This window comes from Bombus impatiens, unplaced genomic scaffold, assembly GCF_000188095.3.
Source record: "Bombus impatiens unplaced genomic scaffold, BIMP_2.2 scf_2222, whole genome shotgun sequence".
NCBI lineage: Eukaryota > Metazoa > Arthropoda > Insecta > Hymenoptera > Apidae > Bombus > Bombus impatiens.
Window position 1 is genome coordinate 2,847,465 of NT_178641.1, and position 18,447 is coordinate 2,865,911.

General features: G+C 40.9%; 1 protein-coding gene across 7 annotated transcripts in view; it reads right to left on the bottom strand.

The window, feature by feature from the left end:
• Positions 1-4,391: 4,391 nt before the first annotated feature.
• LOC100741363 (serine/threonine-protein kinase 25) overlaps positions 4,392-18,447 on the bottom strand; it is a 116,486-nt gene continuing 102,430 nt past the window's right edge. For all 7 annotated transcript variants that reach the window (XM_012393072.3, XM_003494400.4, XM_024371965.2 and 4 more), the window contains 8 exons: positions 9,032-9,197; positions 8,485-8,642; positions 7,572-7,757; positions 7,193-7,338; positions 6,413-6,695; positions 5,842-6,210; positions 5,409-5,635; positions 4,392-4,902 (listed from right to left, as the gene is read on the bottom strand). In XM_012393072.3, the coding sequence (XP_012248495.1) occupies positions 4,893-4,902; positions 5,409-5,635; positions 5,842-6,210; positions 6,413-6,695; positions 7,193-7,338; positions 7,572-7,757; positions 8,485-8,642; positions 9,032-9,197 (1,545 nt within the window). In that variant the 3' untranslated portion in view covers positions 4,392-4,892. The remainder of the gene's footprint in view (positions 4,903-5,408; positions 5,636-5,841; positions 6,211-6,412; positions 6,696-7,192; positions 7,339-7,571; positions 7,758-8,484; positions 8,643-9,031; positions 9,198-18,447) is intronic.

The window sequence follows — 18,447 nt, forward strand, 5'->3', positions numbered from 1 at the left end:
CCCGCCCCTGACTGTTCGATCGCGACCACCCGCGGGATGCTGTCGACTACCGCATCGAAACGCGTCGAGGAAATCCCTATCCTCTTAATCCCCCTTGGCCGCCCTCACCTAGCCCGCGAACTGGCAGACCTGCGCTTTCCACCAGTGTACTCTCGCGTTTCAGCAATCACGTCCGACCACTTCCATAGACTGACATTTTATCGACCGGGCTCGTGATAAAGAAGGTTCGTGCACTGCGTTTAAAACGAGGCGGTGCGATTTTCTTATTGATATTATTCTGCTTGTACTTTGTTCGTTTATTGATGGCAGAAGAGGAGTTTATTTATTTTTCTATGAACTGTCCATTGCTAATTGAAGTCTTGAATATCGCTGTGTTGTAGTAACGTTTTTATTTAAATAAAAAGATATGTTGATGTTTATACTATTCTTTTTCTTGTCCTTGCTAAGTCACCGAGTTTCTTGGACTTCGTTTTTAATACCCGTGGAATTGTTGGATTTACTGTCTGTTTCCTTTTATGGTTTCCTCTTAACTCTTCGAGTGATTCCTCTTATGTCTTGCGGTCAGTATCTTTCCTGAATATTTCTGCTTGAAAAAATGAATGGCTCGAGGCTTTAATTAGTAGCGGCGAGTGGATGACAAGATAAAATTGCTAACGCGCGAAGGATGACCCAGGATGATCGAATCGTCGAAGGTGACGCAAGATTTTGCCAATTGCAGCGTAGGTGAAACGCGACCGTCAACTGCACGTGGGTTTTCACGTGTATTGTTTTGCAATGTTCCAATTACCTCGTGGTATTGAATATCCATATAAATCTTCCACGGCGGATCCTATATCTGACTATCACGCGCAAGAATGTCGCTTCGGTAAAAGAACGTTCTTTCCAAAATAGTCTTTGAAAGAAAAAAGAGAGGCGTGTGCAGCCTTGTCTCTCCAAGAAATTTACAATTCAGTAGCATACATTACGCATTTATATCTTAAGTCGTTTGAATCAGCAACGAAAATAATATTCTAATTTCCATATTTACAAGGATTATGTATTCTATGGTTATTAAATTTTTTCTAAATTGTATACATTTGTTGTCTTATCGATGATAAAACGCGGTTCAAGAAACGTACAGAGTGTCGTCGATCGTAATTTATTTGATCTTTATTTCGTATTTGTACACGCCCTTAGCATGCCACATATAATCAATATGATACAGTCCAATGCAGCCAAGGTAGAAGTAAAATACAAAAAATATATATATATATATATATTTATATATTTATATTCTACGTCGATAGGTAATATTATTGTTACCACGATGTTATAACGGTGAATATATTATGGATAATAGCTAAGAATATAATACAAAGAAGAGTGCTGGTTACAGTAGGACACGTAATTCGGATTGAACGTGGTGCAATTTATGATTATTCTTCAGCGCTTCTTTGAAATTGCTAAGAGAAACGGTAGCGATCTCTGTTTCTCGAATTTTTCACTCCCTATTGGCGAAAGTTAAAACGATCTTCAAAAATAAAATTCAAAATCACAGCTCTCTTACGATGATCTGTCGAAAGATTTACAAGGGAAAAGTAGCTTGAACGTTCGAGAAATGGGAAAAAATAAAACATAAAATAGAAAAGTAGAAAGGGGAACGTAAAAAGCTTCTTATAACGTTACGTATGGCTATGCAAAAATATAAGTAAAACACGATAGAAACCTCGATAGAGACGAGGTTTCGATTTGATGTTTCACGTGGAAATCTGCTTACTTTCAATCCGCTTTCAGCGGAAGTACGAGCGTGCACAAATTTAGAGAGACTCGCGATAAACTTGAATATTTCGATTCTAGAACTCTTTAATAATTGGTAGCGTCTCTAAATAATTCATTCGTCAGTTCCGTTTTTCTTAAAAACGCTATCGGTACGTCTACTCGCGCTATCTAATTTATTGCTATCAAGGGAAATGAAAGCCGTCGAACGATAATGAAAGGTTGATACTCGCGTAGAAGATGAATAATCCGCAGTGAACCACCCCTTCGAGAATTACAATTTATTTCTTTTAACGATTAGTCAGATTTGAATGTTAAGATCGACCGCTACGCCTCAGATCTCTGACGTTCTTTAAAACATATACTGCTTACACAGCCATACGTTCGATTCGCGACTAAACAATTTCACAGGCATGCTTGTGAGGAATTAAAGCTATTAAAGAGGATTAAACGTTCCACGAGTAATACAATTGTAGATAAAGTTGTTTTTCTTCTCTTCGTAGAATCGGTGTCGTTCGTTGCAAAAAGGATCGGAAGAAGTGATACGGGAAGATAATTCGTTGAAGTCTTTCGAGTTTTCTGAGTTCTTTATTAGAGCGTAGCCGGTAAGCGTTTATGGCAGCTTTATGAGGATGACTGGGGTAGCGACCGTCGTAAAAGTCATCGAAAAGAACCTAACCCAACGGTGAAACAACAATAAGACGAATAAATCCATAATATTAACAATAGAGTGTAGTGATATTAACTAATGTAAATTCAACTGAAGAATAGTAAAGTCCTCCTACGTATTTCTGTATGTGTGTGTGTGTGTGTGTGTACGCGCGCGTGTGTATATTTGTATGTGTATTCGTGTGTCTCCTCTTTCGATCTCGGGCCAGAAATAAAGAGTGAAAAACAAAGAAATATTATAGGCGGCAGGAGAACGAGTCGGAAAAGAGAATAAAAGGGGGTGTGGTAGAGCGGAGATCAGAGGTGTTCACGTACTAACAATTATCTCGTTCGTCGTCGTTGACAATATTACAATAATAATTGTAGGAGTTTACGGCTCTTCCATTGATCGCCTCGCTGACTGGAATAAAACGCAACTACGTGATATTGTATTGCGGGCTTACGATAGTTAGGTCTCTCTCAGTCGCCTCTCTTTTTCTGCACGACTCCCTGTTAATTAATACTATGTTCTCGTTATAATTTTTACGCTAGTTTTCACCTTTGCGCAGCGCTAAACATTTTTTCGTATTTTCTTTCCTCTCGTTTTGTCGTTAATCGTCTCTCTCCTCTTACACACTCTTGTATTCCACACATACGCGCGTCCTCTTGCTCTCTCACTCTCTCCCTCTCTCGCACTCTATCACCCTCTTGCGCTTTTTCCTCCGTTTCTAATGTTCCACGGTGCAGGACAGCGCGCAAACGTTCCGCAGAAACGATCGTTCGTCGCAAATAGCTACTTCGTTTCGTTTGCGGCTATCCTGCGTTAAAACGACGACTCCCTCGTTCTTGTTAAACCTCTCTGTCTATTCGATCATTACGAGGAATCTCTTCGTGTTTTCTTTCCATCCGCTTTTTTTTCATTTTCTATATAATATACTTTATAAAATACATTAGTTTACAAACAACGTGGATTAAGTGCCGACGTCCCGCGGAAGTTATCACAGCTCAGGCTCGATCGTGGAACGGCTCGACTATAAGAACTCCCTATCCCGGATGAAACTAGTGGAAGAACTTTAGCTCAAGAAAAAGAAAGCACATTTTCGTGTGGTTCGCGCACTACCACTCGCATGAACTACTCGATCAATATTGCTTACACTAATTTTCGTTTCGCCCGAACCGGGTGTACGCTTCGGACCTCGATCATAAACGCATGAATTTTCTCGTGACCATTGTTCTCTCACTTTTTCTCATTGTTTCGTTCAATCACGGAAAAACAGTACTAGAAATATCAAGGTAAAACGGGATCGCGTTACGGAGCTGCGCAACCGACTGGCAGAGACGTCGATCGTTAGAACAATAAGACTATCTTATCGTGCTACATACATATTTACAAAGCCTCCGACATAGAGGCACTCTCCCTTCCTTCGATTTTATTTCCATAATCCGGAACGTGCATCAACGCAGGATGCAACGGGAAGGCATTTATTTAAAGGGCAGCACTTTCCCTTTGCTAACTTTCAAATCTTTCTCTACGTTGCTGGACTGAATATTCTACGGTTTAAAATAAATATCTTCGAATTTTTTGTCCGCTAAAAGCGCTATCTTCGAACGCGAATACTCGCTCGAAAGAAACTGCGACTGGCAACGATTCGGCTATGATGTCATAGTAAAATCGTAATGGTAGTACACGTTCCGGATGTATCTACAATGAGGCAAGATCCCTTCAACGAATACCCTTTCACCATCCATCGGACCACGGTTGTACCCTACGCTATATCATCCGCTCTTTTATGGTTGCGTCGATACCGAACACGAAGAACGTACAAAGAATCCTGAACGGGTGGTTGCACGATTTGCAAAAATATTTCTCAACTATCTCCTACATTTTTCTTGCACTTTTTTTTTTACTTAATTTTTTCCAAATACTAACTTTTAACGATCGGGGGGAGGGGAGCTAATATCTTTTTAAGATTTAACGGTAACTGTAACCCTCGCGCGAGGGCAATTGGATGGTATAATTTTCTTCTTCTCGTTTTTTTTTTTTTTTACTTTTCTCTAGCTTTTTTTTCTTTTACTGTAGTAGATAAATCTCTAAATCTTCTGCTCTGCTTTGAACGGAAAAAGTCGATATTATCGTTCATAAAATGAGTGAATTTTTGGTGCGGCAAAATGTCGCTATAATATTTTCATCTCTCTATCTAACGAGCACTTCGCGCTGAATTGGACATGGAGACGGGATAATCGGATAAAAGCTACAATTTAACGAGCTTTTGTTGTCGAGTCTAGTCTCTGTAGACCGAAGGAAAAGAAAACGGCCGGTCGTTGCAGCGACGTTCTTCTTCTACTCTTCTCTCATGCTCGGATCCGGTTAACAATGTACCGGCATCATACGGAATAATAACTCTGTTTAAACGAGAAATAACGAATCGTTACAACGTTAGGATGTTTTCGGACCACAATCTCTTGCGAATCCTCGCCCTCTCGCGTCCCTACGTATCCCTGAAAAAAATTACAACTTCATACTCTGATGAATAGTTTTGATGATGCAAATGAAACGCTAAATTCAATGACGTAGTTGTTAATCTGTTAACCAGCGAAGACGGATTAACTCGAATAATTATTTTTAATTAACTGTTTTGGGGCATACAGCGATTCGCGAAAATACGTGAATTTATACGTTTTATATTTGTATAAAATAATAAATCTCGAAACCAATTTGAAGCTACAAAACATTTACTGTAAATATACGCTGCTGTAATGTTCAGTTTATCAGGGCTGAAATCGAATTCTAATTGAAATTCGTTTCACTTTATTAATATTTCATTCCATGATCGTAGAAGATCTTAATCGAGGAACGATTCGGTTAACAAGTTAACAAACTGCGATGATAGAAAATAATAAGAGAAACAAATGAACGTATGCAATTCCTTTAATGCGATAAAGATCTTTGAAAACAGATGACGCGATTTTCGTTGAAGGGGCAAATTGCTGAAGTTTAATGTTACCTTAGAATTACTTTTTCCATCAGCATAAACAGACAACCTTCCGAATGATTGGCAGGAAGTAAAGACTTAAAGAGTTCCCTGATAAGAGCCTCGGTCATTCCTGGCGAAGTGCGTTCCGCTGTCTCGAACGCGCTGCGTAGTTCCTCTATCGCGCCACCGTTCTTGCCAATGCCGCTTCCGCCCTCGCCATTATTGTCTCTTGCCGAATATTGATGTTTCCGTTGAAGCTGCATATTACAATACAAACAACGTAGATAGAACGGAGAATAGATTTCTATATTTCTCTGTGCAATCTTTCACAAGCGAAAAGGTAAGTAAAACTCGAGTCTGTTATATTTAAGAGGCTACGCTTTTCTTCCACTTTTCTTTAGTTTCAGCTATATCTCAAAGAACAACAGGAAACATTCGATGCTCCCTTAGAAGAAACATTTACCTCGGAAAGGAGAGGTAAAACAACACCGGAAAGAGCGGCGCTCCGCGGATGCTTCAGTTCCTGCGAGCTCCTTGGTCTCTGTTTGTCTTCACCGGGCCTATGGTCCACCATAGGTACGACAGGTACATCCGGTTTACTGTTCCTCTTCTCTTTCGCGCTGAATTCCCTTTCCCTGTCTCTGTCCCTATCCCTGTCCCTTTCTCTTTCTCGTCCTTCTCTATCACGTTCCCTATCCCTGCTGTCTCTGCTGTCACGTATCTCCTTCAATTCCCTCAACGAGGAATCCCGATTGAAGTCCCTGTAATCTCGGTCTTCTCGTTTTTCTCGCGTGTCCACGGGCGGCGGTGGCGCAGCCTCGTGCGGTCGGGACTGAAACATACGATTAAATTCCAACGATATTAAAAAACAGTCATCGATCGAGACGACTTCGCCTCGCGTCACACGACGGGATATTGCCTGTCCGCCGTAGCTCGTCTACGAGACGCTCTTCCTCTTCGTTCTTTAACTCGTCAAACACTCTTCGCCCGGCTATCGGATTCGATCGCAGTTTTATGAAACAGAGGACACTCACCGGCGTGTGTTTCGCTTGGCCATCGCGTACAGAATCCCTCGACTCGCTTCTGTAATGATTCAACGTGGAATCTTTCGGTGGAGATCTCGAGGCACCGTTCGCGTGTGGCTTCGTTTGCTGATTGTGATTCGTGGATCTGTGATTCGGCGTGTGTGTGATGGTCAACGAGGTTGGCTGTTCGTCGAGCGGTAGCATAGGCACCACGGATCCTTTCACCCCGTGAGGACCTTTCACGGTCATTATCCATGGCTCGTCCATGTCGCTATCCTGTTTCGACTCCTCCCTGAAATCGATAAAATCACCGTATTTCCGACTCATGCTTCAGAAGTTGATGGACATATGGAACGAACATACGGACTGCAGTTGTCCGTGCGAATTCAAATTTTCATGAACACAACCTAAGAAATTGGATAATCATCCTTCATCCATCAGTCAGAATAACTGGTTTCACAATCGCGTCTTATGAGAATTTTCGTTTTAAATTTCATCGCGTGTTTGTTTCAACACGTTACACGCAGAGATATAATTTTCTTGGTTGAAATACAATTTCTCTCGGCCGCATATCAAACCAGTCAGTTTCATAGCAATAGCTACATCTCAGTTATTGAGTATTAAATATTACAACGAATGCTTTGATTTGTGTGTGTGTGTGTGTGTGAATATTTTGCATATAACAGTACGAGTTCCGCAGATTTCTCTACGTTTAAATTTCCAACAAATGCATAAACATCCACGGTGTAGCCAATGAGTCATAACTGTCGGACGAAAATAGAAACTTACGAGTCCGAATTTTCGCTCTCCGTTTCGGATTCCTCGCTGCGCTGCGACTTCCACTTTTTGTATCTGTCTATGAGGTCGATCAGGTACGAGTTTTTCTTCGCCTTCCTGATGAACTGGAACTTCAGTAGTTCTTTCGCCGTTGGCCTCTGAATCGCGAGAATAGAGAGAGTAATTATACGGAACGGAGCGTATGACGAGAATAAGTCTGATTACTGACGGCTGAATCTACTTAGAGACGTAAGCTCCAGTACGACAGTTCTAGTTCTAACGAACATTCTCGACGAAGTACGTGCTCGTACAGCGAAAATTAGTACAGCGATACGTGCGCGCAGCTTCTGCTGGACGAAGACATCGTCGCTGCATGTGAAAATCAACTCACGTTTTCAGGGTCCTTGTTGAGACAGGCCTCGACGAATTCCTTGAATTGCTTCGTATAATTTCCGGTTAATTGGGGCGGATTGTTCTTCGGTATGAGAAATAGGACCCTCATAGGATGCAGCTCGCTGTTTGGAGGTTCTCCTTTGGCCAATTCGATCGCCGTGATGCCTAGCGACCAAATGTCAGCCTGTGGAATAAGCGTTCTTCGTTTTACGACTCGTCAGGTGTTAATCACGCGATAATGACAACGTGACCGTTCTTTGCATCTTCCAGAAATTGTTCACGAGGACTGTCCAGGCATGGATAACGGGATTCTTTGGTTTTTTTTTCAAAGGATAACCTGCACTCGCGTTAATTTAATAACCGAGGAGCTTTCTGCTGGAGTCTCAAGATAAAAGGAATATCGAATTAAATAAATTGTTGCGTTTTAATAACTAAATCATATTTAAGTTACATTTAAATCGATGATTGTAACGATCGTGATAATCTTTGTTCTTTTTGTATCAACGAAGTAAAGAGAAACTTCCATGTACGTAATTTCCATGTAATTAATTTTTAATAACTTGAAACCTCTTTTAAAAAGCTCCTAAATTGATTTTTTTTGTTTTACTATTGAAACGAATGTAATAAGAATTGCTGCGTCTTCGGTATATGGTTTTTCTTGTACACAGAGCGTGTGCGGATAGAAAGGAGGTAGATTAAAGTCTGCAAGAGAGGCTGCGAACAGGTAAACAAGGTAACCACGTTGAACCCAGGGATGGAAAGTCAGAGGCAGGTAATAAAATTAAATCTCCTGGGATACGTGACCGGACTGTAGCCTGCGAGCAATGGCCTCGAGTAGGAGAAACAGCGAAGATGAAAAATATCCAGAATTCCCGGGAATATTATCGCTGTCCGTGGTTTTGCATGATTACCTTCGAATCGTACGAAGCCTGCTTGATGACTTCCGGTGCCATCCAGAATGGCGTTCCGACGAAAGTGTTACGTTTGCTGGTCGTATTGGTCAACTGTCCAGCCACACCAAAGTCGGCCAGCTTCACGTCGCCCATTTCGCTTAACAAAACGTTTGCAGCTGAAAGGCAAACAATAATTATAGTCAGAAACAGAAATAAATATACTTTACGTTCTTCTAGGCTTTCGAAAAATCGTGGAAAATTCTTAGAAACGAGTCTCTATGATCGGTTTGTAAGATGTTTCAAAATAAATGCAACTTTGCTTCGGAGAGAGAGCACAGATTTAAAGACGCGTGAAAATCACGCGGAAATTCTGCAAAAATTCATTGAACTCGTTGCTTTCAAGTACGTGACTTGAAGTTACAAAATTTTTATTTGCAATTATCCTGCGACGATCGAAATTATTATCCTGTTCGAGTCACGAATGATACCACTGTGCTATTTCAAGCTAAACCCATTAATTCCCTTTTTCGTCTAATCGTTTTTCCTATTTGACAAGTAAATTCACCTTTAATATCGCGATGAAGCTTTCGTTCGCTGTGAAGATAGTCCAGCCCTTTGAGCACTTCACGCAATATCACCGCGATATGCATTTCCTCGAAGTTACCGGCCTTCATCAAGTCCAGGGCCGAGCCGCCACCCAAGTACTCCATAATAATCCATAGTTTCGTTCCCTGCAAACACAGAAAGATCTACTTTGTACGAAACGTCCATGGCTCTTTGTGTCTGGGAACTTTGTCAGTCAGTCTTAACCGCGAGGTTGTTAGCCAATCTTTCTTCTCGATACGCTAACGCAAGACAAGGCAGGTTACAAGACGATTGATTCGTGAAAATATTTCAACAGTTATCGTAAGAAACTTCAATGTTTATTATATAACTGTTTATTATATGTTTATTATTTATTATATTTATTCAATGTTTATTTTATAAGTCACGTGAAACACTTTGCATTAGCATCGCAATGTCGCAGACACGACTGTCACGATTATATTCAGTTGGCAACTAAATGATTGCGGATTTTTTCAATACCACTTAATGACAAACTCCGCAATCACTTAATTGCCAACCCAATATTTGTCAATTTGAAAGTAGAATCAGAAAATGTATAGAAAAATTACGAGATATTTATTGCAAACATACATGTATAATAAAAGAATCGTTTAAATTTCCCACAAATGTACGAAACTCCGTAGTCTATCAACAGCTAAAATTATTCGTCCTTCGAAAACTAATCGCGTTAAGATGGCAAAAATTTAGGAGTCATGCACGCTATTTGCAAACGATGTATCATCATTAGTAACGTTAATTTTTGTTGCTGTAACGTGTCGTGTCGGTGAATACCGCGCCTTCATCGATAATTATACCCGACATCGATATCCAATCCACTGTGCTCCTAGGCTTGTGCACCGGTGTAAGGATGATTCATCGGTTATCCGATAATCGCATCTTCGTAATCGACAGATTAATCACTGGCTTGCACAAGGATGTTCAAGATTCGCGCTCTTTGGTCACCGGCTTGTGAAGGAATCATTAAGCAAGCGGGGATCGAGATACCGAGGACAGGATGATGACTCGGTTATATAGCCGTGCTCCATCATCTCCGTGCGATGGAAAAATGATAGTCAAGGTAACCACGTGGAGGAGACAAATAAACGGTTCGGTAGATTCATCGATGATGGATCAATGTAATCTTTCACAGCTGGACTGGTTAAACCCTGATATAGACTGTCGTTGAAGTATCGAGCGAAAAACCCTGTTGTTCAGACCGAATATACTGGTAAAAGATTGCTATATTCGTGCATTAGGATAGCTGGTGTAATTTGACCAGAAGATTCGTCGAAACGATCCATAAATTGTGCACTTTATTTCATAATTATCGTCGGCCAATTTTTAATTAACTAGAGTTTATTTGTTCGTTGATTTCACAAAAAGATAACATCTATTTGCTTTTAGTCATTTCTTATAATAGTTTGCGTTATCTATATTATAAATATACTGAAGAACGTAGTACGAACATTGAAATTGACACAGGCAATCGATATAATCTGAGAAAACATTTTATGTTTATAACCCATAACTGATTTATATTACGGTATTGACAATACAGGCCATATGTATAAAATAACAAATAACACTTACGAACGAGAATATATTACAATATTATATATATTTTTAGTTTTATGTTTACAACCCATGACTGATAACGATCTATATTACGGTATTGACAATACAGGCCATATGTATAAAATAACAAATAACACTTACGAACGAGAATATATTACAATATTATATATATTTTTAGTTTTATGTTTACAACCCATGACTGATAACGATCTATGTTACGGTATTGACAACACAGGCCATATGTATAAAATAACAAATAACACTTACGAACGAGAATATATTACAATAACACGAAAAAGATTTGCGAATGGAAATTCATTACAAGCTTAGCCGAAGGAGAAGCATAGAGCTGATAAATCAACCGGTAAAAAAGAAGCGCGAAGCGCTAACGTCTCGCTAGAGTACTTCTGAAGATTTCTCGATCGTGTTCTGGTCGTCACGAGCTGCGACGAGGTTGATGGCAACCGACACTTTATGGGGTATAATTTTCACGTAGTAAGCACGGAGTGTCCAGTTCGACCAGAGGCTCTACATTCATGGGACGGGGTGAGCCCATAAAATGGCACCATTTATCATCGTCCTACGGTCAAGAGGCGCAACGCGGCCACGGTTGCGTTTATATTCTCATGTAGATCCGCGTCAACGTAGGTGGCCAAGGTTCGCGAGGGTTCGTTCAACTTGGTTTTCAACCAGGCCACATCTTCAGACGTAAAACGAGGGGTTGCTAAATCATTCCCCTATCCAGCAGACACTTCTTCCTCTCGTACGTATTCGCCTGTAGAACCGAAAAAGGGGTTGGCATGGTAAATGCGAGGTACGAAGGAAGCTGTTACGAAGCTTTTCTTCGATTTCACTTTGCCACCCGGTTTGTACTCTTGTTCTTTTTACGCCTAAGGACTTCGCCAGAACGTCACGCGTGCCTCCTCGTAGAGGGTTAGGAAGAAACGTTGCTTTTCAATTTCCCTTTCTCTTATTCTTACGATTGTCTACGAGGCAGAACATGCCGCTTTCACTTCGTGTTTGCAAGTGTCATCAAGGTGGATTTAATTAAGGATCATAAAGTGGAGATTAATTACGGTCCCGATAAAAGCGTGAAGCACCGACCAGATAAAATGGCACGGTTCGAAGGAGTACTAGGTCTTCTCGTTCGAGAAAGTAGCGACGATCCGTCGGAGATTCGAATCGTATTCTTGTCCTTTTACGCGTGTGCGTCGCGTTAAGATTAGGAAGAAACGTTACTTTTCGATCTGCTCTTCTTTTTGTCGTATTTGTTATTCTCTACAAAGATGACGTTTTTACTTTCGCCTGGTGTTTAGCGAACGAGTCAGCAAGTTGGTTTTAATTAAGGAACGCAGAGTCGAGATTAAACACGGTCCTAATAAAAGCGTCAACTACTTTCCAAGTGAAACAGCTCGGTTTTAAGGGGCACCACGTAAGTTGGCTCGTTCGGCGAAGTTGCGATCAACCGTCAGCGTTTTCAGTTTATTTCAGACGGACTAGCAGAGGGGACGATGAATGCTGCCACCCAATAAACCGGCAATGGGCGATTAAAACAAAATAGAACGTTAATGCCATAGTTGCCCGTGGCGTTTTTCATTGGTCGTTTTCACTTGACGCGGTTATTCTCGCGATTCTTTCGCCTCGCGGATAGAGATACTCGTTGAACGAGGGAAACGAAAGAAGAAGGAAACACTGCTTTTCAGTTTAATGAATGTCGCCTGGCGTTAAAAACAGCCGCGTCACGAGTGTATGTCACGTCTGGAACCCCGCGTTCAGACGCTCTCGAGAAACGCTGTTGGCGCTCGCGAGCAAAAACAAAAACGAAGGCATCACCTGATAAACGGACGAATTTGTCAAGTTTAATCCATCGTGATAGTTCTCTGTCGAATCTGCGCGACGATTAAAATATGTCCGCGGAAAGCCATGTTTTCAGCAGCTGCTACAGTGATTACGCGTTGAAACTTTCAACTTCCACGATGAATATTTTCGTTTTGATCTGACTAGGTTGTCGAAAAATTATTAAATATATATATATATATATATATATAGAAAATAAATTAAAGTATCGTTAGAAGTTGAAAGTTACTTTTCTACTTCAAATCTACGCTGCAAGTATCTTACAATTTCCGACGCGCGGTGACGAGGAATTAACGCGAACGTGTTACGAGTCAACTGGTATGCAAATTCTTGTCGCGAGAGAACGATCGGACTGCTTTTGAATCGTGTAGAGCAGGCACGCTCGAACAGCAGCTGTCGGAGGGTGTACAAGCTGAAACAGACGCAACAAAAAGCAAATATTGCGCGATTTCCAGTCTGTCGCATCGGTGAATGGGAAGTACGAGTGAGAGCAGCCCGCTTGCAAAAGCGGAGTGTCGCTATGAAGAAGCAAAAGAACACCGGACGAACGTGTGATTAATGGCCGATTTTGCTTCTCTCTATCGCGCGTGTCCTTTTGTTCCTGCGTTTTACAAAAAGGGCAGGCGTGCCGGTGGCAGTGATGAACGATGCGACGGGATTAATCTTCGCGTGCGCGATATTCGAGACCAATGTGCTTTCCTTCATTGGCTTATTTCGCTGGTCCCACCGGAAGATATAAATAATCGCCGATACTCCAGATGGTCTTTGAATTTTTTCACGCCCTTTTTCACATATCCGCGAAAACGTTTCTTTCCTTTGCGCCTCGCACGATCGAAGTAAATTATCAGCTGGCAATATCGTAAATAGATTGAACGTTTACGTAAATTTATATTTTTATGTAGCGTTATAGTCGGTCAGTCGGAGTTAGTGGGATCTATGCAGAGATTTCTTTTAATCGTTAATTACGAAAACAACATACAATTAAAATAAGATTATATAACGCTGACGATCTGTGACACTTTTTTCAAACAAAAATTCAAAGGCAAGCTTATTACGCAACCTAGTATTAACGTAATTTTTGTAAATTACAAGTTACATGTCACTGACGCTGATTAATTCTCTTGCGTAACAGTAACGAGTTTGACAATGGGACGAACAGGTTTCCACAATTTAATTTTACGCTAATAAGCCATCCGATCGTGCTATTCCATGTAAAGCGGTAAATCTTTTGTGCCGCTCTCTTAATTCATTTACATTTTCCATGAAGTAAGGTTTTCATTTCTTACGATGTTAATTGCTCTGTTTCTCTTCTGTACATATTCCTGTCATTTTTCTTTCTGGCCTTGAGCAATTTTTGTACTCCTCCTTTAACGTTCTTGCACTGGTATTATCACTGAAATTCCTTTTTTTTTTGTGGTATTCTCGCGTTATATTTTACCAGAGGACTTCCTTTCCTCTTGCAAAATTGGATCTATATTGTTCCTCCAAAAATCTCCATGGTAGCAAGATTGGTCTCTGAACATGGAAATTTCTCTGAGAGCCAGGATTTCATCACGGTGGAATTCTAGGAAAATGCTGTTGAATAAAAGTCGCTGGCTGACATTTCTTATCATTGACCTGGAAGAATATTGCTCGTGGAAGCAATTGGGGCTGACAGAACACTCGCAAAAATATCGCTTAATCGTAAATGGTGTCATTGCGTGATGCTGCAACGTACAGTGATTTGCCATGCAATTAGTTTCACGTAGAAAAGTTTCATTTCTTTTTAACCGCTATGCTATATCGTAAATAACAAACTGTTTCTTAGCTGTCCTCGTATCTCTTAATTTTACTAGCAAATTGAACGATACTAAGAGTCATCCTGATGGTTGCAAAATCCTGACACCATTTGGGTGCTCCTGACTCGATGACCACAAGTCATCGTATAGAATCTTACCATATTCTGAGAAGCAACGTGGCAAATGTACAATGTACAATTTTTGCATAAGAAGTACAGGCAGAAGAGCGGAGGAAGAAAAGAGAAAACTAACTGCGAACTCGATAACGATCGATAACAGCCGGTACTCGACCGAGAGTGAAAACGAATAATTTCAATGGGCCGAACAGCGGACAATTAGCGATAATTGCTAAGAAAAAAGGGGGACGGGCGCGAACCATAGCTAAATAGAAATTCGTGGTTGTTTAGAGTGGGCGCGGCGATGCTTGGCTTATTTTTGGATCGTCGTCAAATCAGGCAAATCGGAGCCATTAGAAAATTGGTCGACTAATAATAGAGGTTTGGTTACGAGGAATAGCAGCGTGTTACATAAAGTCATCTGCCTCAATGCGAGCAAGCCTTTTTCCGGGACTCCACTTTCGTCCATAACTGAGTTTCTCAGAAGTCAAACTGATCAACACCGTATTTTGAAGTAATAAGTAGGCGTATACGCTATACACTGAAGATATTACTACTATTACCGAGGCCCCGATATTTAGATCTGCAGATGATACACATACAATGTTATGACCGTTCGCGGAAAACGCGTCAGCGAAAGGCGTAAATTCTCGTTACGATTCTGTTAATCGACGCCGCGAAATAGTCGTTCCCTTGTTTCGATTAAGATAACAGAGGTGGTTCAATGAATGTAACACTGTATTAACAGGTTAACATATAATAGTATATTTGATAATAATATGCTGAACACGGCGCAAATTGTTTTACAATGAATATGGTAAATATAGTACAGAAAGTTGACTCGACTTTACGATATCTCTCAATGAATTCGTTAGACTATACGATTTTGATTTTGCTCGTCAGACCTCTCGATGTATATCGTTTGACTCGTCAGAAGGAACTGATTGCCCTGCGATCATTTCTTTGTTTTGTTTGGAAAACGACTATGCTCGGGTCACGTCACCGTTCGCGCCTATGATCACGTATGCCACCTTCTTGCGTGGAAAACGTAACGGACAAAAATCGACGTTTCTAGAGCTTTCTGCTTGGCGACAACTATGCGCTCGTCGATACATTGTATATGATCCGTCGGGCAGATAAGACGATCTGCCTGCGACACTGTAGGGCCGCGAGCGACGGTTAGAACATACAGCCTGTGGTAAGCCTCGTGGCGTAACATACAACTTATTGAACTTTTGAACTTATTGAAGCAGGTATACCTCGTAGCATCGTTGTCGGGCCAGTACTATACACGCTATACGTTGAAGATATTACTACTATTACTGAGGTCTCAATATTTACATCTGCAGACATGCTACACATACAACTTATTGAAGTAGGCATATACACCGAGTATCGTCGGTGGTATCGTACGGTAAACATATCATGTGCTTGAGATGGTTATTTATGTCGCTAATTTTCTTGCTAGATACATGTTTACGTAACTCGTAACTCCTGTACGTATTACTAGACTGTTTCGAGTTTCGAGTTTGATGTATATTGATTGTAATAGTCGTGTCTCGTCTCAGTTCTAATGAAATTCCTAAGTGTTTTATGTAAACGTAAATACAGAGAAGATTATAGCGTTCGATGATACGTGCGTAGACGTGCTACAGTGAGCGTGTATTTAATTAATTAAAACGTATCGGTTAAATACGTTTCTGACGTATATAGTAAATCCCACTTTTAAAAGGAAGCAACTGACCGTTATCCTTATCGATTATCCGCTTAACCCATATACGCCATCCTCTGCATAAAATTCTGCTTAAAACGGAGCGAACAGAGAAGGACAGAAGCGAAACGATACTTTTCTTAAACGAGCGTAAGAACGAGACGATCGATAATTAAAAAAAAAAAAAAAAAAAAAANNNAAAAAAAAAAAAAAAAAAAAAAGACGCAAGGACGAGCGGGTCGTAATTTGGTTGAAAGGCCGGCAATTTACCGTTCGAGGCTGAACGGCCGCGTAATAAGCGTCCAATTAGATTTATTCATTCATAAAATCTGAGATGCTCGTCGCAGTCTGAGCCTAGCGTAAGTACGCGCCACGGAGAATCGGCTTTTGTTCGAGAAACAATGAACCGAGCATAATGGAGAAGAAAGGCGCCAGCGGGGAATGCAGCAGCAGGATCCTCGACGCCTGGATGCTGTCTCGATGTACGAATCGCGTGAACCTTCCGCAGCATTCCCTTCCAGTCGATTACAAGACACAGAAAAATGAATTTCCCGACTAGGGGAGCAATGAATTATTTTCCAAGAAAAGACAGAGAATTGTAGTAGAGAAGAGGGAAAAGCCGAGCTACAGCGGTATGAAGCGGGAACAATTAAATCGAATAACCGAGGGTACGAGAACTCGAAAAATCCTTGATTGTTAATCCGCGCCGTTTTGCAATTGCTCGCGGGGAAGGAACGCGAGAACGCATTAAATAACGACTCCCCGAAAAGACGAGAATAATGCTGAACAGCATTCACAGACCGAACCAACACTCAGCCGCTGGAGGACAATAATAATCCGACGAGACAAAAAGAGAGAGAAACGAGGAGAGAAGCGATGGAAAAAGAGGCAAGGAAGAAAATCACGACGAGACGCCCCTCATCAACCTCGATGCATCCGGATTGAGAAACGTTAAAGGAGTGTCGCCGAAGTATGATGACTGTTATTGCTCGCCTCGACCTGCCTATAGCGTCGAAATATGTCTCTCGAGCGTTTTTCTCACGAGCCTGTGGAAAATGCTGCATCCCAAGTCTCTCTCTCTCTCTCTCTCTCTCTCTCTCTGTCTCTCGCTCTCTCTCCCAGTCTCGTTTGCGATTTCGAAACCAGACGGAACGCGTCACGGCTCGGCAACGAGAAAAACTCACGGCTACGCCCGTAAACCGGGGAAAAATACTGCCTTTCATTTAGCTGCTGCCTTTCTTCACCTCGCCCACACGGCTACCTGAATTAACCCTTAGTCCATTAGACTGATGGAGATGGTTGAAATCGATATTGGCGAGGTAGTCTTGGAGAGAAAAATCTGGATGAAAAATGTATCCAACTGGAGAAAGCAAGAAAGGAGAAGCAGATTTGTAGGATGACAACTGCCGTTCATCAGTTTGATCGACGCGTGAAACGTGTAAAACGCACGAGCTACTAACTCGTGCACGATCTGCAGTTCTTTCGTTTTCCAGATTGTGAGTATAATTCACGAGGTACACGGTTATCAATGATACGCGCATGTTTGTGCAAATCCATGTTTTTTTTTTATGAACAGAACAAAATCTGAATGAGAATAATCGTCGTTCTCTAAGTACTACGAGTATTTGTATTTGTATTTTACTTAGGACAATTTCTGCATCTTCGTATATAATGTATATCCTGTACATTTAAAATTTTCCGAGAATGTATAAATATACCTGGTCCACTTATTATCGTTTCATATAAACAGCTAAATAATTCCATTTGTATATACGAGTACTCGTAAAACATTCTGCAGGAAAGTAATTTTAAAGATTACGAGACGATCTTGAGTTTTAATTGAATTACGTAGCGCGTCTTGTCCGTGGTCGGTACGAAATAAATATCGCATGAATGAGTTACTAACAGTGTCTAAACCGAGCAAGATCGAGTAATAGAGAAAAGAGATCCAGATAGGTACAGACACATCCGTTGTACGATAACATCAGACTCGTACACTCCTGTTCATAAATATTACGACACCTGCTGGATTCATAGGAAACACGACAATTAATCGGTATTACGAAGGAAATGATTAATCGACCAGAATGTTGTATTCATACAAGCGAGCGATATAATAAAAGTAACAATTTGTTGAAATTATTAGAAATAATAACACCAACGCGGTAAGCTATGGTAATCGATACGTATTAATTCGCACAATTTTCTAATTTAAATCGTAGTTGGTAAAACTCTAGATTAATTAGGTCGGTCCAATCTTTTTAATCATATGCATAAAAATATATGTCGGGTTTACATTAGAATTAGGGTTAGGGGCGTGGAACGAATCTTCGTTTGG